The following is a 22,278-nucleotide window of genomic DNA, read 5'->3' as shown; positions in this document are numbered from 1 at the left end:
TGCTGATCTGCCAGGGACTGGGTGATCAGCAAAGAAATCCTGGTAGAAGTGACTCTTGAACTGAGTTGTGAAGGTCATATCAGAATAGCCCTAGATAGAATGCGGGAAGAAAATAAGAGAATCTCAAAGAGAAAGAGGAGAGTGAGCAAGTTAAGAAGTAGAACATTGTAATGAAAAAAGTAGAAAGGGATGAACTGCAACATCCAGGTGGAGAAAAGGCCACCTTCACAAGAGGTAAGAATGGAGAATGGAGCTAATTCACATGTACATTGTGCAAAAGAATGCCAGCAGGAGGCCTTTTTTGTCTTTTGCTCTCTTCTTCTTCCAGAAGCAAGAACTGGAAGGAAGAGGACATGAAGTTCAAAGAAGTGTATGTGTGTGTGTGTGCTCTGAAAAGTTAAAGGTAGTGTGGAAAACAAAATTTTTACCTTATACATTATTTTCCTTCTTGAAATAGAGTCTTTGTATATAGCCCAGAGTGGCCTCAAACATAGACTCTTCCTGCCTCCTGAGTGCTTGGATTATAGGTATGTGCCAACACCACACTCAATGCTTTCATAGAATTTTTTTGGCTGTCATGGGGCTTGAACTCTGGGCCTGGGTGCTGTCCCTGAGCTTTTGAGCTCAAAGCGAGCGCTCTACTACTTAAGCCACAGCACCACTTCCTCATAGAATTTTTTTATGGGTACCAAGATGAGGTAAATGGATCTTGAGAGTGCTTCTGTGACTTTGAGGTAAAAGATGCTTAGGCAAAACTTTCTCCTCCATATTCTTCAGTTAAATATAGTCCATAATGAAGAGATAATTCAGAAAGTGCATTAAAAACATATTTTATTGATTTTAACCAGTTATGACATGACAGTGGCTATCAGTTGAAGCTTCTTAGATGCTAGTCTGAAATAACAAATATAAAATAGTGAATGATGGACTCTATTGTATGTCCCCCTTTGTGATGTAGGCTCATTTCATGTCCTATAAATGTTTCCAATATATTTAGAGAGAAAAACCAATATTTGTAATTAGAGTTTAGCCAATAATGTCATCAAGATGCCATGAAGATGGAGAGAAGAAGTGCAATTTTACAAGATATAAATAAAGTTTTTAAAATTCATTTATCTTCTTTGCTTTGTTGTTGTTGATTGTGGGGCTTGAACTCACAGCCTGAGGACTATCTGGGAGCTCTTTTGCTCAAGGCTAGTGCTCTACCACTTTGAGCCACAGCTCTACTTGCATTTTTCTGGTGGTTAATTGGAGTTGCGTAGCAAGGACTATAAGCATGAGCCACCAGGGTCTAGCTTCATATATCTTCTTTTTTATTTTATTTTTAAAATTTTTTATTGTGAAAATACCATACAGAGGGTTATAATTACATGGGCAAGATAATGAGTACATTTCTTTTTTTTTTCTCTTTTTTTATTGTGAAAATACTGTACAGAGGGGTTACAATTACATGGGCAAGATAATGAGTACATTTCTTATCAAGCATTGTAGCCTCCTCCTTTGTTTACCCTTCGCATCCCTTCCCATCCTCCCTTCCTCCCCACCCAATCCTCCCCTCCCCCACAAGTTGTAAAGTTCGTTTTTGACATGACAACTTGTACTTCTCATTGTTGCAACAGATCCACCTGTATCCTTATTTAAATGACTTGTTTTTCCCCTTCCCTTCCACAAATTATACTGACATCAAATAGAGTGAAAGCAGGTGTTATACTGTGGGGGAGGGACATACAAAGCAACAAAGAAATAATTTTATAATTGCGTTAGAAACAAATGCATGAAAGAAAAAAAACATTTAAAATACATATCTTAGGGTTCATTTTCCTAACATCACCTTATTCATATATCTGCTTTAATGATTTCTATATCATATGCCAGAGGGCCTTCAATGGAAAATCCTAGGTAGAAGGACACTCTTTCTATGTTTCTCCCACTCCAGAGTAGGCCTGAATACACAGAGGTCACTGGTATTTTTATTTTTTCCTCTGTTCCATATTCTATAAAGATCAGCTTGCCTTCAGCTTGACCAACTAGCCGACGCAGGAGGGCTTTGACTTCGCTTTTTTTCCATACATCGCCACTCTGCCAGAGTGAATGTGTATTTGGTACTTCCCTAAAGTACTGTTCTATTTTGGCCTTGTGAACGAGACTGTTGAAACCTTTCATCTTCCCTAGATAGAAAAGTGTGCTTGCCTGCTTGGACCTGCACATGCGCCTGTACTGCCCCCTGAAGGATCGGTTCAAGGAGGAGACATACTTTCCCACTAGTTTAGAATCTTGATCTAGCTCTTGATTTTCTGGCCAGAATAGCAGGCAGGCTAAGAAGTAAGGATATGGATGTGGATGATTTACTTCTACAAGTTGTAAGACTTCTCGAAGCTGTTTTTTTAGCACAGTAAATGGTTGAATGAGCTTGGAGTTGGGTTTTAGACAACGGAGGATAATGTGTGCCAAAATGAAATTTTGTTTCTCCTTTATCAGTCGTTTATTTCGGTTTTGGTCCAATAGGAATGTGTACTCATTCACTATATTTTCCATGATATTTGCAGCCTCTTTGTGACTTGGGTTAAGATATTCCAAGAGTCCAGAAAACCTATCTGCTTTCAAAGCTTCTAGTTTTTTCCTACAATTTTCTTCTAAGAGTAACTGACTCTCTCTGCCTTGTCCTAGACTTGAATCCAAATGGCAGAAAAGTTCTGTGTATTTCTTGAAACCACGGCTGACTTTCTTGCCTACTATGACTTCCATGAATTCTTTCTGGGCATTCCTTGTTTTTAGAAGGACCATGTAATCCATGAAAAAGTCAAAACACCTTTTCAAATCTGCTTGTAAATTTTGCAGGTGAGATGTGAACTTGCTGAGTGCCAAATAATACTCATTTTTTGGATCAGGAGGAATGCTCCCCTTTCCAGATAAAAATTCTACCATTGCTTTTTTCAATAGTTCATTATCTTGGGGGAAAAGGGGAGTGAGCTGAAGAATCTGGATAGTGTCAAGACCAACTTCTATTTCACCCAAGAAACCAGCAGTATTGTATGTGTCGTATCTTCTTTGGGACTTCTGTGGTGACCAGCCTTCAGTTTCATAGTCTTTACAATCAGTTTGCTGTTGAGATTCTTGGAAAGCTTTTGAGGCCTTTTCAGCAGATGCCAGGAGATGTGCAAGATCTTTAACATTAATGTTCTTACAGTTTTTGTTTTTATCCAACCACCATTTGATCTCACTTTTGTAGACTTGACCAAGTGTATCTGAAATATAGGAATTTTTAGGTGCTTTCTTTTTGGCTAAATTTGCCCAGTACAGAGCAGTGTCAAAATTCTTTTCTTTAATGTAGAAGTGTCTTGCTAAGGCTTGGCAAATGAAAACATTTTGTGGGAATCGAATGTTTCCTGCCATCAAGACCTCTTCTGTTTCTTTATTCTGCAAGGCTTCAATTAATGGGGAAAACAGAGTGTCTGTTTCAGCTCCATACTCCTTGCGCTGTCTTGTAAGCAGAAGAGTTTGTACATCGTCCTGGAATTTGTCTCTCCCTATTCCAGAATTATAGAATAAATCCTCACGTAGAATCTTGAGTGCAATTTGACATTTGTCCATGTGATAGCTTTTTTCCAGTTCTTTTAGACAGTAGATGGCAATCAGAGGGTGAATGATGCGCACACCTGTGTATCTCCCACGTTCCGAAACTTCTGTTCTTACTAGAAGTGTAGAATAGGTGCCCATCCTGTCTTCTAGACTTTCAGATTTCCAGGGTGTGCTAGTGTAGGTGAGTCCCAAAAATATTTCACACTGTGATAGCGAAATTGTAGAATCGGTAACATATGAGTTCAGTAAAGCCAAGAAGGAAATGAGTTCTGCTTCCTTGCTGTCAACATTCTGTTCTTTCAAGATGTTCCTTACTACATTTTCTATGTAGGTTTTATCAAAATTGCCTTTCAAAATCATGAAAGAATAAAAATTTTCACAGTTTTTGTGTTCCTTTTCAATCTCCTCCAATTTGGCCTCAAAAGCTCTTTGTTCTTTAGGAGAAAGTTCGTATGTTAGTGAAATACTATCTGCCAGTTTTGCACTTTCTTCAGGATTCTGGGATCTCATGCAGTTTAAGATAATTACCAATGTCTTTTCATAGTGCAAACCAGTTTCTGCTAAAAGGTAATTAATGGTATTCTGTAGAATATAGATATTTTCCTGTTCTTCAAAATCATCCACAAGGAGAAGGACAGGGATACAATCCTGGTGGCTAGTCTTATAGGTGATCAACTTGCTTACTTGTTCTCCAATTTCTATAAAGTCAGTTGCTTTGTTTTTTAGCACAGCACATCTGAATTTTTTCTTTAGGTCCCAGAGAACATGCATAGCCAATGTGGTACCTCCACAGCCTGGATGATGGTAAAGGTTGATGATTTTGGCAAATACTGGTTTGGGAGATTCTGCACAGCATTGCATTAAATCCTTAAGATTTTCATAACTGTCCCTTTTCACAAAAGCTGAAGAATAGTTTTCAGAAGAAAAATAGAAGTTCCACCAAGATACTTTACCACCTCGATAAAAGTGTTCTTCTTTTGATTTCTTAAATTCTGAGAATTTAGATTCATCTTTCTCTATGTCTGTGTCTCTACACTCATTTTCACAGAGGATCTCCAGTGCTGTCAGCAGATCTTCTTCCATTTTCTCTAGGATAACTGAAGAAGAGCCATGAGAGGGTAAAAACCTTCTTGATGACTGAGTCACTGGTTTCAATTTAAGGATTGTACTGTTCACAAGCCCTAAATTTAAAGTGGAGATGCTATGGTTTTCCAATTCATCTGCAATTTTCAGTTGCATTTGTAATAAATCTTTCCACCGTTGGTAAATCTGTGAATCGACACAGATACACAATGTGTTTTCCAGTCCATTCAGAGCTCGATAGAAAGCACAGAATGTTTCAGCAAATGGATCTCCTGGGCTTTCCACTGGAGAGAGTAAGAGAAACACCACCAAAAATTTCCCTCTTGCCATGACATTTTCATCTGTGAGAAATGAAATCAATTTTGTAACTCCATAAGCTTTCTCTCTCTGCCATAAGTGTGGTTCAAGAGGTTTACATGATTCATCTTGCAGATCTGATCTGCCATTGCAGAAGATCCAGCTTGGCTGCTCAAAAAGTTTCAGAGTAGAAATTTTCTCCCCTATGGTGATTGTCTTTTCTTCATACTGACGTGGAAGGTGAAGGTTTGCAACTCGGCTTTCTCTGTAAGCTCTGACAACTCCATTCATCAGAGATTCAGGATCAAAGTCTAACACAGCAAACCATCTAATTTCTTTTAGAAAATCTAGGTGCTTTATTTGACTTGGATTACATTTATTGATCACAAGAATGTACTCGTCATAGTATGAGTTATCCAGTGAGTCTCGGTTTCCAATGAGAAGTTTAACTAGCTTCAGTCCTTCACTCTCCTTCTTGGATGCCTTCATCACATATTCTTCTTCAGCCTCTTTTCTAGATGCTATCCATGACTTTAGATTTTCTAGAAATGCTTTGAACTCTGTATCGCGTTTCTTGACACTGGCCAGGATATTCTTAGAACTAGCGCCTTCTCTCACATATAGCGAATGATCTTGGTCTTGTTTCCATGTTTTATCCGCATTATTTTGCATCTTAATGTAAAAATACTTTTCTTTGCATACTGAATGTTTGGGAATAATATCCACTTCAATGACAAATCTGTCCGATGGTGTGTTGTTTTGCAGTAGGACTTCCACAAACCTTGGCTCCCGAATACACTTCTTGGCTTCCTGGATCTCACTCTCTTCAAAATATTTTTTGATCATTACATTGAAGTGGTCGATGAAGACATCCTTACTGGCAACTTTCACACCAACGATTTCTCCATGGGGTTTGTCCTTGACTCCAAAATGGATGGTGCCATTCGTGCGTGAATTCATACAAGCAGATGCAAATCGGAAGACTTCATTGGTAAATTTCATCTTAACATCCTCTTCTGTAGCCATTTCTATGTTTGTGAGAGCTTTGAACTCATGTATAGGGTCAATGAGATTGAGTGGTCCTGTTTCAGGCTGTAGAATATAATGTTCTATGTAACGTTGGCTGTCATGAAACTGATCAAATGGATATGGCATGCAAGTAAATTGTTCAGCTTCTGGTTTATCCTTTTCCTTATCTTTAATCTCTACTTCACTTACTGTATTTTCTTTTGTATTATTGGTCTCTCTGAGATCATGTTCAATATTGGATGGCACTGATTTTTCCTCATTTTTTGTCTGCTTTGACTTTTTTTGCAGTTCCTTTTTGGAGGCTTTTGTATCATTGAATTGTCTGGAATTTGGGTTGTTACTTTCTAGGGAACTGTTACTCAATTTGTTATATGTGCGTTTTATCAGAAGTGATGGACCACGTGGTATCCCCATGTCTTTAAGATCCTTTTCAGTTAATTCCTGAAGGACTAACCCTGTTACTTCTTCATTGAATAATATTTGCCCATATTTCTCATCAATCTTCAGGTCTTCAGTTACCCATTTCTTGACCTGTTCTTTGGTCCAGTCTTTGATCCTTTCAGGTAGATTTACTTGTTCGTTCATGCCAAAGCTTTAAATTTACTCCTTGGAAAAAAATACATTTAATATTTTAACATTATACTTTATCATTGAAATCACTTAGCTATTATGTATATTATCTCATACATAGCATATAGGCTGAATATTTTTCAGGGTTAACTGAAACCTGCATTATTTTTACTCTGAACAGTTTTTTTATTTTTTTATTTCTGAACAGTTTTATAGTCTTAATTCATGTCCTATTTCCCCAGGCATTTGTAGGCTATGAAGTAAGCAGTACCTTCTAACTAGGTAACACATACTTTTTTTAATGATAGTTTTTTAGGCTTGACTTGGTAGAAGTGGAATTTTCATAATTTAAAAATAAAATGTTAAAAGCATCACAAATCAGTCTCCATAGCAGAATATTGCAAATAAACTTTAGAACTGTAGGTAAGTAAAGGTGAAAGTCAAGTAGGGAAAGGAGACCCCATCCATATCTTGGCATCTGGCCTGTTTTGTTATATAGTAACAAAGAAAATGTGTAATCATCACTTACTATATTTTGGAACTCTAGCTCCTGGTCCACAAGGCTACAGCTTCAGGGATATGACAGTAAATAATTAACCAAGTTACCTAATTCTTGTGGCTACTAGAGACTACAAAAGACATTAGCTGTATGTCAAGCTTGTCTTTTCTACCTAAAAATACGTAGGAAAAGTAAAATGTGTTTTAATCCTGTGTTAAAACTACTTGTACCTGAATTATTGGTATGAGATTGATGAAGAGCCCACTATCTGGACTCTGCCAGATTGCAAGGACTATTTGGGATGCTTAATACAGGTATTCTCAGTATTGGCTAAACAGGAGAATCATACGGAGCATTATACCTGAGATTCCAAAGTTATTGGTTGAAGGAATTTAAGGAGGGATGATATTTTCAGGCGTTAGTTCTGGGTGATTATTTCTGGGTGATTCCGTTGTGAAGATAGTCAGGACAGTGGTTCTCAAGGTGTGGTCTCCAGACTCCAGCAACAGCAGCAGCATCGACTGGAAGCTCACATGATATGTAAATTTTCATACTCCATACTGGACCTACTAATTTGTAATAAAAAAATCAATAAATTGGTTGTAGGGGGAAACCCAAGAAAATGAAAGCATTTTAATAAGTAGAAACTATCAAAACTGAAACATTTTTTTAAAAAATCAAGATTAAATCATAAAAAGAGAAAATGGCAATATTTTAAAAGATTTACAACTATTTATTTATTTACTTAATTATGCTGCTCCTAGGGCTTGAAATCAGGGAGAATACAGAGGCCCTGTACTCTCCCTGATTTTCTTTTGCTCAAGGTAAGTGCTTTATCACTTGAGCCACAGCTGTTCTTCCAGCTTTTTCTATAGTTCCTTGGAGACAAATGATAGTCTCATGGACTTTCCTACCTCAGTTGGCTTCAAACCATGATCCTCGGATCTCAACCTCCTGAGTAGCTAGGATTACAAGCAAGTCACCAGTACCTGGCAGAAATTTGCAACTTTTGAAATAAAAAAAGAAGGAAGCTAGTTTCTACACACACACACACACACACACACACACACACACACACACACACACACGCACCCCATAACAAAACAAAACAAAAACAACTAATGGTAACCAGCCAGACCCAAAGGCCAGTCAAATTGTAAATGTGACCCACACCCAACTACGTTTGACATTTCTTATAAAACTCACCCACATCATCTTCTCAAAGCCAAACAAGGAGAACCAATGAGAAAACTGGTGTTTTAGCCTGCAGCTCTGTGATTGGCCAGAGAAAAAATTTGACATTACTTATTCATGGTATAAATACAATATTTACACCAGAATGTTTGGGGTATATTAGTTTCCACATACCTTGATAAAATTTTTCCTGGCAGTCTTAGTGTCTTGAATTCTCTTAATTACTGGTGACTTCCATCTATGGGTCATAATTAATCCCCAGTAAATTAGTAGAACTATGAGTAACTGACATAATGAGTCTTCTAAACATGATCAACTTCATTCCAATGTCGTGTAAAGGTTCCAAAATAATTAGTACATATATTGTCACCAGAGATAAGTACTATCTGACCCCAAACAGAGTCCTTTTTCATCCATTCAACAAATATTTAGTGCCTATTAGATACCAAGCATCACGCTTAAGAAAAAAAAAATTGTGACCCAAACAGATGCGCAGTTCTTTCACGATACTCATAGTCCATTAGAAAATAAAAAAACCTAAAAAGTCACAAGTTCACACTCAAAAACTTTCAAATGACAAATTGTGATAAGTGCTTTGTGTAAGTCAGAAGGAGTGATGTCGGGCTGAGATATGTGAACAGGGGCATATGGCTGGGAATAAGTAATAGTCTCGCTGGCTGTCCCTTCACAGGTGTGTTTGGTAAAGGTCTAAGGTATTACAATGTATGTGCTCCAGCAGCAGGTGGTACTTTCTGTGTCCAGAGCCAGTGTTTTGGCCTGCTTGCAAGTACCGCTAGGCAGAGAGAGGCAGACCAGTAGCTGGCTCTTGTAACTTGGGGCCCTGGGAGTTCCATCCCCAGTCTTCCTATCTGTTTTGCAGAGGTCCTAAGTGTCATCTTGGGTTAGACCAAGGGAGGAATACTGCCTTACAAGAATCAGGTAGACCTGAAAGTATAGCCAGTTATTAAATTTCCAATGAAAGGTTTTCTTGAAGTCATTTTGGAGAAAAAGTTGAACTGAAAAAATGACTACTCTCATTTAATGTGAAATATTAAAAATGTGACTGCAATATTACTTTATTTTTTAGTATATATTTTTATTGTAAAGATACTGTATGGAGGGTTACAGTCACATGAGTAAGGTAATGAGTACATTTCCTATTGAGTATTGTTACCTCCTTTGTTTTTCTCCTACCATCCCTTCCCTCCCCACCTCCTCTACTCGCTCCCTGCACTCCTGAAATTGTAGAGTTTGTTTCAACATAGTGTCTTGTACATCTCATTGTTACAATGAGTCAACCTGTACCCTTATGTTAGCATTTTGTTATTCCCCTCCCCGAATCAGGTAAATGTACATACAAGATGCAGGCATGGGAATCAAATACAGTGAAAACAGGTTGTACCATGGAGGAAGAACATACGAAAGAAACAAAAAAATCACATAGCACATTATAAATACATTAAAAGTAACAGCAAGAAAGAAAAAAAACCTCCTGTGTCCCTATCATGGGCTTCATTTCACTTAGCATCATCTTATATGGTCATATGTACATAGCCTTTGACCTCTTCTGCTTGTCCTAGACATATACTAGTTATTGCAAATAAGGGAAACCATGGGAGCTATGTATCTTGGCTTACTTCACTTAATATAATTTTTTCCAAGTCTTTCCATTTCCTAACAAATAGGGCAATGTCATTCTTTCTGATGGAGGCATAGAATTTCATTGCATATATATACCATATTTTCTTGATCCATTCATCTACTGAGGGGCATGCAATATTACTTTAAACTTTGAAATACTTCAGGTATTAAGCTGAGTGCCAATAGGCCTAGCTACTCAGGAGGCAGAAATTGGGAAGATTATGGTTCAAGGCCAGCAGAGACAAAAAATTCGAGATCCCATTTCAATAGAAAAAGCTGGGCATGGTGGTGCATGCTTGTCATCCCAGCTATACTTGAAGCAGACATAAGGAACTGAGGTCCATGTTAGCCTGGGCAAAAAAATGAAACTTCATCTAAAAAATAACTAAAATAGCCAAGCACTGATGGCTCATTCCTGTAATTCAGCTACATTGGAAGCTGAGATCTGAGGATAACAGTTCAAAGCCAGCCCAGGAAGGAAAATCGATGAGACTCTTATCTCTAATTAACAACCAAGTGGAACTTGGAAATGTGGAACTGAAGTGGAACTGTGGCTTAAGAGGTAGAGTACCAGTCCTGAGTTAAAAAGCTAAGGGACAGCACCCAGGGCCCAAATTCAAACACCAGTTCCAGCACTCACAAACAAATAAGTAGAACAAAAGCAAGCAGAAGTATAGCTGAATGGGCAGAGTGCTGGCCTGGGAAGCACAAAGCTCTGAGTTCAAATCCCAGCATTGCAAAAAAAATTCATCAATTATCTGGGTGCCAGTGGCTCACGCCTGTATGTAATTCTAGCTACTCAGGAGGCTGAGATCTGAGGATCACGGTTCAAAGCCAGCCCGGGCAAGGAAAATCTGTGAGACTCTTACTTCCAATAAACCACTAGAAAACCGGAAGTGGCGCTGTGGCTCAAGTAGTAGAGCACTAGCCTTGAGCTGAAGAGCTGAGGGACAGCGCCCAAGCCCAGAGTTCAAGCTCCACGACCGACCAAAAAAACAAAACCAAAACCAAACAAACTAATTCATAAATTAAGAATTTCTGAGTGCATAATTTTTATACTTTTTTTTGCTTATGAGACAAGGTCTGGTATTGAAGTTGAGATTCTCATGCCTTAGTCTCCCAATTACTAAGATTACCAAGATTATAGGCTTGTTCCACCATGACAACAGATTTTTTTGTAGGCACCTAAAGGGATACTATTTCTGTCATAATTATTGGTGGTTCAATAGACTTGTAATTGATCCTTTAAACACACTGGCCTGCCAAGCAAGTGACTTCATCTTGTTCAATGATCTCTGCCTTAACCTGTCTCTGCTCCCATGCTCATATCCAACCTTATTGTCACTGTTGAATTGGATTCTGCCCTCCTGAATATGTGCTCAAGTACTAACCTCTAGTACTTCAGAATATGACCTTATCTGGAGACCAAGGCTATAGTCAATGTCACTAGCTGTCAACATTTCACTAAGGTAGACCCAGGCATTCTTTTAATTTATTGTTATTATAAAGGTGGTTTAGAGAGGGATTGTAATTACATGCATCAGGTAATGAGTACATTTCCTTTCATACAGTGTCTTCTCTTCTCTTACTCTCTCCCAGTCCCTCCTAGACTCTGTAGTTGTTATGAAAAGGAGAAATCTGGGCCCAGGGGGAGCAGCATGTGGACATAAAGACAGAGACAAGATTGTGTTCTAGAAGTCTAGGATTGTCATAGATTGCTAGCACACCTCTAGATGAGGGGCGTGGAAGAGCTTCCTGCTCTCAGTCTTTTAACCTTGGACTTCTAGCTCCAGGATTCTGACAGTACATTCTGGTCGTCGAAGTTGCTCTATCTGTGATACTTTGTAATGGCAGCCCTAAAAACTAGAGAGTCGTATTACCAGGACCACTCCAGGTAATAATAAGCAAGTACCTCATAATCATTGTCCCAAATTCTACCATCTCTCTGGCTTCATGCTAACTCTATTAGGTGCTCAAACATGACTATTTCTTCAGTTCTTTCCTCTCTCTATCCCCTCTTTTCTTCACTTTTCTCCTTTGAATGTCTTAATTTTGTTTAGCCATTCACTATAAGCATCACTTTTTCCTCTTCCATCCAACTGCTTTAGGTAAACTATAGTGGTTAAACCCATTCCATTGGCTGTCCGTATGTGTCTGGACAATGATTCTCCATAGCCTGACTGGTCTGGCCTTCATGTTGCCACTTGTCCGGTTGTGTTTCTCTGCTCCATTTACCATATCACTCTCTTAAGTGAGTATTTGACCCTTTCTCTCCCATTGTCATCTCCCTACTTCCCAACACCTCCTCACCTTGGTCACTTCCGGCTGTGCTCTTGCTCCCTAACCTGCAGAAGTAAAACAGTGCAGAGAATGCCCTGATCTCCTGGCCTGCTTCTTGACTTTTCTTCTGTTACTGCATCCATGTATTTGGAGTTTCTGTTCTCTGAATAGACTGTACACAGACACAGTGAGCTTGGCTTCTCTTCTAGTACCTGCCCTCCTACCCTCTCATCTACTCAAGAGATAATTCTAGAGATTCTCTGCCTAGGCTCTGGCTTTTTCAGTCTACTGGATCTTCCCTTTCAGCAGACAAATATATGACATTTTTTTCATTAGATGAATGCCTTCATTATCTCCGAACTCTGTGTTTCTGCCTTTCTTCACAGTTCAGCTGTCTCTTTTTGCTTGTCTTTGTTTTTCTCCTTCCATTCCCCTTTAGAACTTACTTCATGTTGGCCACTGGTAGCTCAGGCCTGTAATCCTAGTTGCTCAGGAGGGATGGCAGTTCAAAGCCAGCCCCAGAACAAAGGTCCAAGAGATTCCATCTCCAATTAACCAGCAAAACGGCAGTCGTCTGGCTGGGCGCTGGTGGCTCACGCCTGTAATCCTAGCTACTCAGGAGGCTGAGATCTGAGGATCATGGTTCAAAGCCAGCCCAGGCAGGAAAGATCGTGAGACTCCTATCTCCAATAAACCACCAGAAAACCGGAAGTGGCTCTGTGGCTCAAGTGGTAGAGCGCTTGCCTTGAGCTGAAGAGCTGAGGGACAGCGCCCAGGCCCAGAGTTCAAGCCCCATGACCGATAAAAACAAACAAACAAAAAACGGCAGTCTGGAGGTGTCTCTCAACTGGTAGAGTGCCAGCTGTGACCAAGCAAGTTGAAAAAGAGTGGAAGGCTTGAGCTCAACCCCCATACTGGTAAATGCCCACGCGTGTATACACACACACACACACACACACACACACACACACTCACATAACTTATTCCAACCTGTCTTTGACCTCAATATTCCACTAAAACTATAGTTGGCATTGATTTAAAACAAAGCAAAGCAAGACAAAGTATGCTTGACATAAAAGTCTATTTGAAATAAATTATTGTTCTCATCTCTGTCACCCTCTCAGGCTTTTGGGCCACCACATTCTCTTCCTTTCCTCTTTTTTCTATATGGATCTTCTTGGTTTTCTCAAGATCCATTGCTGCATTTTCCTTTTCTAACTAGAGTTTCTCTGTATAAATCTTATTCATCTTGAAAATACAGTCTCTGGACCCATAACTTCAAATTAAATATCATCAGTCCTGGCTTCTTTTAGAATGACCATATATCTATCTTATCTATGTCTACCTGAATATTTAACAATCCTCAGAAATCGAATATGGCCACAATCCACCTCCTGACAATCTGCCCCATCCAACCCCACAATCTCATCAATTAAATGAAAATTTCCAATTGTTCAAGGCACCCCCCCCCAAAAAAAAACCCTTAAGGGTATCTTAGACAGATTCCTTTCTTTGATACTTCATATCTGATGTAGCCGCAAATACTTTCAACCTCCCCTTCATGGTATACCTACCATTATACCATGTCTTACAGCTCTATTGCCACCATGCTGGTCTTAGCCATCATCTTATCTTTAGATTCTTTTAATAATTTGTTACCTGGTTTCTCTGACACTGGCTTTGCCCCTACTTCCTATTCTATTCATTCTACTTTCAAACTAGCTACCTATGTGTTTCTGTTCAAATATCAGTAGAGTCATGTCACTGTTCCAAATCTTCCCATGGTTTCTCATTTCTCTTGGAAGGGAAGCTAAAGTTGCTAAGTAAAGTCCTACATGGATCTTCCACCTCACTATGTTTATGGCCTAAGTACTCCTACTCACTTTACTGCAGACACCGAGTTGCCTTGCTGCTTCTCAAATATCACATTGCTGCACCAGGCTGCCTATTAGCTATTGCTGATATCACTTGACTTTTGCCCTCAGTGTCTGCTCCAAATTTGTCAGGAGCTATGCATTTAGTTCAAGTGTCAAATGACTTGGGCCCAAAATTTTAATATTTTTTTGCTTTTTCCATGTCTTCAGCTTTAAATCCTGAACTGTTAAGTACCTATTTTTAAACACAAGGGTCCCTGATGTTTAGCAAGAAGCTAGGTAGTGTGCATAAAGGGGAAGGAATTGTAATCAGGAAACCTCTATCATTATGTAAAGTAGGTCATAATAGAGGGGAACTAGATGAGAGCCAGTATTGTCTTGGTTGTTGTGTTCTTTTCTTTCAGCTTCTTCAAAGGAAATTCATGTGAAATCTGCATATCTAATTATGAGCAACTTACAGCTGGTTGGAGTGTTTGTCCTCCTCCTTCTCCTCAGGCAAATGGAGTAATCCTGACACTCTGTTTGCTTATTAGTACTTAATTTCAGGATCTGTTCTCTAGTGACTTTCATTTCCTTTCTTTGGGGCTGGACATGAAAGATCAGAATAGTGTCATAGACTCTGGTGCATACCTGATCTCAGGGTGCCAAACCTTAGCCACTGCCTCAGTTCTGCGGTGCAGTTCACCCCACCAGCAGCCTGGCTGAAGCCCAGGAGGCCCCACCCTGTGTTGTTACTCAGCAGAGATGAAACAAAACAGTTTCATTTTCCTGAACCGCACCTTTCATTTTTTCCCACATAGTTCCTGCACAGAATACTTGTGAAGGAAAATCTTCAATAAAATGATGATTCAATGTTTGAAGGTTTTCGCGCCTTAATTAGGTACAAACTTTTGGTATTATCTGAGGTTATATTGACAGAGTCTGCAGTTTTCTCTCTGGTTCAGTATGTTAGTCTACATTTTATCTGTGTCTTCAGAAATATTATCTATGCTCACTCGGCATACTTGCTGACCACTGTTTTCTTTTTTAAAAGCAAATTAAGGGCTGGGAATGTGGCTCTAAAGTTGTCTGAATTCACTGTATATTTTTTGTAGTCATGGTGAGGTGGAGAAACTTTTTCTTAAAATTAAATATATTTCTTTTTGAAAAAAGTATATTCATATTAAAAGGTCTACTTTAGCTTTTGGAATCAGTTTTTTAAAAATATCTTTTAAAAAGAGTTGGCTACATAAGACAATAATTAGAAACTTACCTGAACTTTCTGAAAACTTTGTATTTTAGAAATTTGCAATATGTCTTTATGAGGTTCTCTGATTGGGAAATTTTAGAGTAATTGCATTTGCTTGAGAACATCAAGTCATGTCGGTGTGTCAGTGTGAAAGTAGAGATGCAGGCAGAAGAGTCATTCTTGTTCAGTATGCTGAAGAAGATATTTATTGAGAGTCTGTTGGTGGCTCAGTGGTAGAGCGCTTGCCTTGCATGCTTGAGGCCCTGGGTTCAATTCCTCAGCACTACATAAGCAAAAAGAAAAAGCCGGAAGTGGCGCTGGGGCTCAAGTGGTAGAGCGCTAGCCTTGAGCTGAAGAGCTGAGGGATAGTGCCCAGGCCCAGAGTTCAGGCCCCACGACCAGACCCAAAAAAAACCCCAAAAAAAACAACCAAATGGGCTGGGAAGGTAGTCCAGTGGTAGAGTGCTTGCCTTGCATGTATAAAGCCCTGGGTTTGATTCTCCAGCATCACATAAGCAGAAAAAGCTGGCTCAAATGGTAGAACGCTAGCCTTGAGCTGAAGAGCTAAGGGACAGCACCCAGGCCCAGAGTTCAGGCCCCACGACCAAAAAACAAAAAACAAAAAAACAAAAACAAAAACAAAACCCCCCAAAACAAAAACAACAACAAAACAACCAAATGTGAGGAAAACAACAAAAACCAACATCATTGCAAATAAAAATGCTGTTGACTGGATTGCTGCTTAGAAAGTATTTATGGTGTAGATTTCTCTCTTAACGTTTTATTCCAAACATTTTCAGATGGGAAGAAAACTTTGAAAAATAGTGAAAGGGGTACTTGTCTCTTACGCTTAAATCTTTTTCATAAGGTAAATAAGCATTCAAGCATTTAGGCAAGCTTTTTCTCTCTTTCTTTATTCTGTATTCAATGTGGAGCATATTGTGTGCTGGCTAACGTATATTCAGCATCTGATAATCTGCCACCATTCCCACTTGGTCCTAGGACCATCCTATCTCTCCCAGCTTGTAGGAATAGCTCCCTCTTTCCTCATAGCTCCCTCACTTCTCTTTTGCTATTATTGATCTTTAACATTTTAAAATATAATAAGTTATATAATTGTCATTTTTTTTCCCACTCAAACATTTGAGAATTTTTTGGTTGCTTTTACATGGATAAAGTTGAAAGCAACTATTTGAGAGTGGAGAGTTGTATAGTAAAATCAATATACAATATTTTCTGTGAAGAATTTGTCTAGTTCAGATTTCAGGTCACTCATAACAGTATTATTTCTAATATATACATATATGAAATCTTTTATGTAAAGAAATATTATAAAAAGGAAAACTTTTGGTTGTTTTTTTTTCCCCAAGTGAGCGGTACAACTTGTAAGATTTATCATCAAGTTTTGAATTTGTGCTCTATGTGTATTTTTTTTTTTTTGTCAGTTGTGGGGCTTGAACTTTGGGGCTAGATGCTGTCCCTGAGTTCTTCAGCTCAAGGAAAGCGCTTTACCACTTGAACCACGGCATCACTTTCAGTTTTCTGGTGGTTAATTGGAGATAAGAGTTTCATGGAGGGGCTAGGAAGGTGGCTCAGTGGTAGAGCGCTTGCCTTGCATGCCTGAGGCCCTGCGTTCGATTCCTCAGCACCACAAAAGAAAAAAGAAAAAAGCCGTTAATGGCACTGTGGCTCAAGTGGTAGAGCGCTAGTCTTGAGCTGAAGAGCTGAGGTACAGCGCCCAGGCCCAGAGTTCAGGCCCCACAACCGGACCCCCCGAAAAAAAAAGGGTTTCATGGAATTTCCTGCCCGGGCTGGCTTTTTTTTTTATGTGAAATCCAGAGTTTAATCTTGACCTTCAATATAGAGAAGCATAGGTCATTTGATAGCTTTAATACTATTTCAAAAAGGTATGACAGAAAAATACCCTAACAGAATATAACAGAATATATGTCTGAGGGTGAAAACACAGCATGTTCTCTTGCATCTTTTATGGTTTTTTTCATTTTTTATTGTGAAAATACTGTACAGAGGGGTTACTTGGGCAAGATAATGAGTACATTTCTTATCAAGCATTGTAGCCTCCTCCTTTGTTTCCCCTTCACATCCCTTCCCAGCCTCAGCCCCCCACCCCCACCCCCAAAGTTGTAAAGTTCGTTTCAACATGACAACTTGTACTTCTCATTGTTGCAACGGGTCCACCTGTATCCTTATTTAAACGACTTGTTTTTCCCCTTCCCCTCCACAAATTATACCGACATCAAATACAGTGAAAGCAGGTTTTATACTGTGGGGGAGGGACATACAAAGCAACAAAGAAATAATCTTATAAATGCGTTAGAAACAAATGCTTGAAAGAAAAAAAAACATTTAAATACATATCTTAGGGTTCATTTTCCTAACATCACCTTATCTGAACTTTTCTGCTTGACTCATACATATACTAGATATTGCAAATAAGGGAAACCATGGGACCTATGTTTCTTTGGGCTTGGCTTACTTCACTTAATATAATTTTTTCCAAGTCTTTCCATTTCCTAACAAATGGGGCAATGTCATTCTTTCTGATGGAGGCATAGAATTCCGGGAAACACAACAAATCAAAGAAAGGTTGGACAAATGGGATTGCATGAAGTTGCAGAGCTTCTGCATGGCGAACGACATAGCTAGCAAGATCAATAGAAAGCCCACGGATTGGGAAAAGATCTTTACTAGCCATACAAAGGACAAGGGTCTCATATCTAAAATATACTTGGAACTCAAAAAATTAAATCCCCCAACAACAAATCCTCAAAGAAACAACTGCCCAATAAATAAGTGGGCTAAAGACTTAAAGAGAAACTTCTCTGAAGAAGAAAGAAGGATGGCCAATAGACACATGAGGAAATGCTCAACCTCCCTAGCCATAAAAGAAATGCAAATCAAAGCAACATTGAGATACCACCTCACCCCAGTTAGAATGGCAAAAATCAAGAACTCTAATAACAACAGATGCTGGAGGGGATGTGGACAGAAGGGAACCTTACTTCATTGTTGGTGGGAGTGTAAACTTGTTCAACCACTTTGGAAAGTAGTATGGAGGTTCCTCAAAAGACTCCACATAGAGCTCCCCTATGACCCAGCAATCCCACTTTTGGGCATTTACCCAAATGCTTACAAACAAGACCACACTAAAGCTACTAGCACAACTATGTTTATTGCAGCATTATTTACTATAGCTAAGATCTGGAACCAACCCAGATGTCCCTCAGTAGATGAATGGATAAAGAAAATGTGGTATATACACAAGATGGAATTCTATGCAGGGCTGGCTCTTAACTGTGGTCGTCAGATATCAGCCTCCTGAGTAGCTAGGATTACATATGTGAGCTATTGGCGCCTGCCTTCCATGTGCAATTTTTATGGATGAATGTGGGGTTTATAGTAAGTCTCATGCGGAGCAAGTATTAGTATGAGAAGCTGATATGTGAAGACTGTGGTCAAGTATGGCTTTCCTGAAGGGATTTCCTTACTGCAAATTCAAATCCATTCTACCTGCCAAGCAGTATATTCTAAAGGCTGCCTGTTTTGTAAACTTTGATCTAAATTTCAGGAAAACTTGAAGTTTATAAAAGAATAAAATTGTAAAATATTTAAATGATTTGTATTTACTTTGAAGTGTCATCTGTTACCTTTAATTTATCAGCCTTAAGTTGAACTAAAACAAATGCTATGAAAACTAATTATTGTAAATTCTGTCTCTATCATATAACTTGTTGATTATTTAAAATTAACTATTGGTGTTGTTTTTGTTGGTGTTTTGACAAGAAGAATTACAATTTTCACCTTTTTTCTCTTATAAATGGCCAGCACAATTGTAAACAAAACTTAATTTGGTCAACTTCTATTCTTTAATGTTATTTCAGATAAAGATCTTTTTAGCCACACCTAAATAAAGTCTTTAAAAAACATGGCAACATGTTATCAAAATAACATATACTAATTTAGTTTGTTGTATGATGATGGCATAATAGAAATTACTTGAGCTTTCTTTTGTCCTAACTTGGAGAGTATATATCAAAATGAATGTCTTTTCAACAAAGAGTTATCCACTTAAATATGTTTACAACTTGTATAAAGCAAAAATGATTGCGTAACTATAGTGAGCAGTGTACCTTTGCTCCTGTCACCTGATGTTTGCCAAATAAGAATAAATAATGGGTAGGTTATGGTCAAAAGACCTTCCTTTTTCTACTGGTGTCATTATTTTACTTGGCTGAAACCCCAAATCCGAAGAAATCTCTTTGCTATGCCACTCAGTAGGCCAGAACTAACTCCAGATTCTATCAACTGGTTATAAAAATGTGTAGGAAGGGCTATGAAGGTGGCTCAGTGGTAGAGTGCTTGCCTTGCATGCATGAGGCCCTGGGTTCGATTCCTCAGCACCACATAAGCAGAAAAAGCCAGATGTGGCGCTGTGGCTCAAGTGCTAGAGCACTAGCCTTGAGCTGAAGAACTGAGGGACAGTGCCCAGGCCCAGAGTTCAGGCCCCATGGCTGGCAAAAACAAAAAATATTTTAAAAAATGCGTAGGAAATTTTGTCGAGGAAAGGAAAGTGAATAAATAACAATTTCCACAACATACTATCTCACTTTTATGCTGTGTCACTCAGACTCCAAACCAGGCCATACAAAAATCCCTTCATATGATAAAATCAAGAGAGAGGGGAACCCTCCACCAGAAGTCCTCAGTAAACTCTCAATACTGCTGCAGTACCTCTGCCTTTGCTCCAGAAGTTGAGCTTTTCTGATGTCCTGAAACATCTTCTTTTATCCAGAGTCCTCTTCCAGCAATTTAACATCACCCTCTCTCTGTTTATCCAAAGAGAGGATGGACTCCAGACTTTTCTTTTGCATTAGCCAGTGAACACAGATTCTAATAAAACCCAATGATCTAGAATGAAGTATCACTTCAGGACTGTCTCTCTGCAGCCCCTTGCCCCTTTAAAATGGCTCTTTGGCCTCCTGTTGCTGGTGACTCATTCTTTATCTGTCTAGGGCAGGACTTGCTGTAACATAAACTTGGTACCTTGTAATAGGAAACAGCTCTGTATCACGTTTGTTCATATTCTGTCAGTAGATACCAGGGAGACAGAAATATTCCTCTCAGATAGACACACTAATATTTAGTCACTGAATCTAGAGTCTGTTCTTTTAAATAGAAAACTTGGTAATATCTTGGCTCAGTATGTTAACCTCTTCAACAATACCCTTAGATCTACTATAGTGTTAAAGATTTTTCAACCTGTCCCCTCTAACATTATAGCAATATGAGCATAGGATATTTCATAAAGCTTTTAAAAAATAGTTTACAATTCATGAACTTTAGGAGCATCTGAACGCATAAAGTTGTAACTAAGTAAATTGCTACTTAACAGGACTCTTAATTTACTAGAGGCCCCTAACTTCCTGTTTTTAAACAAGTATGAAATAAATGTTATTATTATCAAGGTTGATTATTGACGAAAGAGCTACAGGATGTCATAACAAGGGAACACTTCAGTTTTCTTTCTTTAGTGTTAAAAAATACCAAGTCAGCAAAGCTTTCCAGGGCAAGCACTGGGGCCCACCTCTGTCTGAGGGGTTCCTTAGAAGCACTCTAGATCTCTGTGCTCTGAGGAGCTGCTCTGCTCTGAAGGGCTCTTAGAGTTATTGGCATAGCAAAGAGGTTTGAGATCTTTAGCTTGGGCCCTGGAAGGCTCCACACACCCTCCCACCAGCGTCTGGTCTGAGGAAGTGAAACCACATACCAGCAAATTAGTTTTGTTTTCCTGAAGTACCCTGACACTTAAACGAAGTTTTCAATTAGATTGCCAGATGAGATGGCTATGAATAAAAGATTTAAATAGAAGAATAGCTAGCCTCTGGAGAGCATTATCTTTGATGAAAAACAACACTTTTTTATATTATCTTATTAAAGGGGACAAATCTTGCATAATTATTCTGGACTTCAGCCTCTGTTATAATCCTTCATGCTGAAATTCATGGCCCATTTTGCCTTGCTCCTCTGTCCCCTTTCCCATCACCAACTGGTCACAACCAGAAACCCTCTCACTCTCCAAAAGTTCATGCTCAGCATCCTAATCACATTCCATTTTTAGCAAAGCATTTACAAGTTAATATCAGTTATACATATTTACAAGTTAACGTAGATTAAAGTTATGCAATATTGCTGTATTCACAGTAGTCTGCAGTACTTTAGTACTTTTACAAGTGATAGTTCATGTACAAATGTATTTATAGAGAAAAGTACAACAGTAGTTTTAATAGCTGTTTGTTTACAGGTATGAAAATGTTTTAAAAGAATTTTTACTTAAGAACTTACCAGAATTTCCTTGAAAACTTCTTTTCTTAATATCAGAAACTTGTCATTTTAACTTAGGTCTTCTTATTTTCCTTTTTGGATGGCCGTGTGACATATGAGTCTAAAGATCTTTTAAAACACACACACACACACACACACACACACACACACAGACCAAAAAACAACAACAACCAAAAATCCCCCAAAACCCAACAAAACTAAGCCCTTAGGCGGGGATGCTTTCTGTCTTCCCTGTGAGCCGGCTGAATGTGGAAGGGGCTTTGGCTGTAGAAGCAGAATGAGCAAGCAAAATGCAGGTAGTTTCAGTTTTGCTTTAGAAGATACTTATTTGAATTTCTGAGGATATGTGCATTTTTTAGGGTTAGGATTGTAGATCATTGGTAGAGTGCTTGCCTAGTATGTGTGAGGCTCAGGCTGAAACCACAGCACCACAAAAATAATAGACTAATAAAATCAGAGAAAATTGCCAGAAAATATAAAGCATTGTTTTTCAGATCTGTTTTGAAGTCATAAGAACTAAGAAATAAGGGGAACCTATAACAGAAATACCAGAAAGAACATAACATTAAAATCCTGGTCTAAGCCAAGTGTTGGTGCCTCATGCCTGTAAACCTAGCTACCCAGGATGCTGAGATCTGAGGATT

At 38.8% G+C, this 22,278-nt stretch overlaps 1 protein-coding gene across 1 annotated transcript; it reads right to left on the bottom strand.

Moving 5' to 3' along the window:
• Positions 1-1,780: 1,780 nt before the first annotated feature.
• On the bottom strand, positions 1,781-21,871 carry Samd9l (sterile alpha motif domain containing 9-like). The gene is made up of 3 exons (XM_013026088.1): positions 21,635-21,871; positions 7,419-7,623; positions 1,781-6,594 (listed from the first exon to the last, which is right to left on the bottom strand). Exon 3 carries the CDS (start codon positions 6,571-6,573, stop codon positions 1,837-1,839), a length of 4,737 nt encoding a protein of 1,578 aa, XP_012881542.1. The 5' UTR covers positions 6,574-6,594; positions 7,419-7,623; positions 21,635-21,871; the 3' UTR covers positions 1,781-1,836.
• Positions 21,872-22,278: the final 407 nt, after the last annotated feature.

This window comes from Dipodomys ordii, unplaced genomic scaffold (genome assembly GCF_000151885.1).
Source record: "Dipodomys ordii isolate 6190 unplaced genomic scaffold, Dord_2.0 Scaffold90, whole genome shotgun sequence".
Lineage (NCBI taxonomy): Eukaryota > Metazoa > Chordata > Mammalia > Rodentia > Heteromyidae > Dipodomys > Dipodomys ordii.
Note: the sequence above shows the minus strand (reverse complement) of the source record. Positions and strands in the feature narration are given on the sequence as shown.

Coding starts and splice junctions, on each gene's coding strand:
- Samd9l (XM_013026088.1), bottom strand. CDS start 6,573: ATGAACGAACAAGTAAATCTACCTGAAAGGATCAAAGACTGGACCAAA.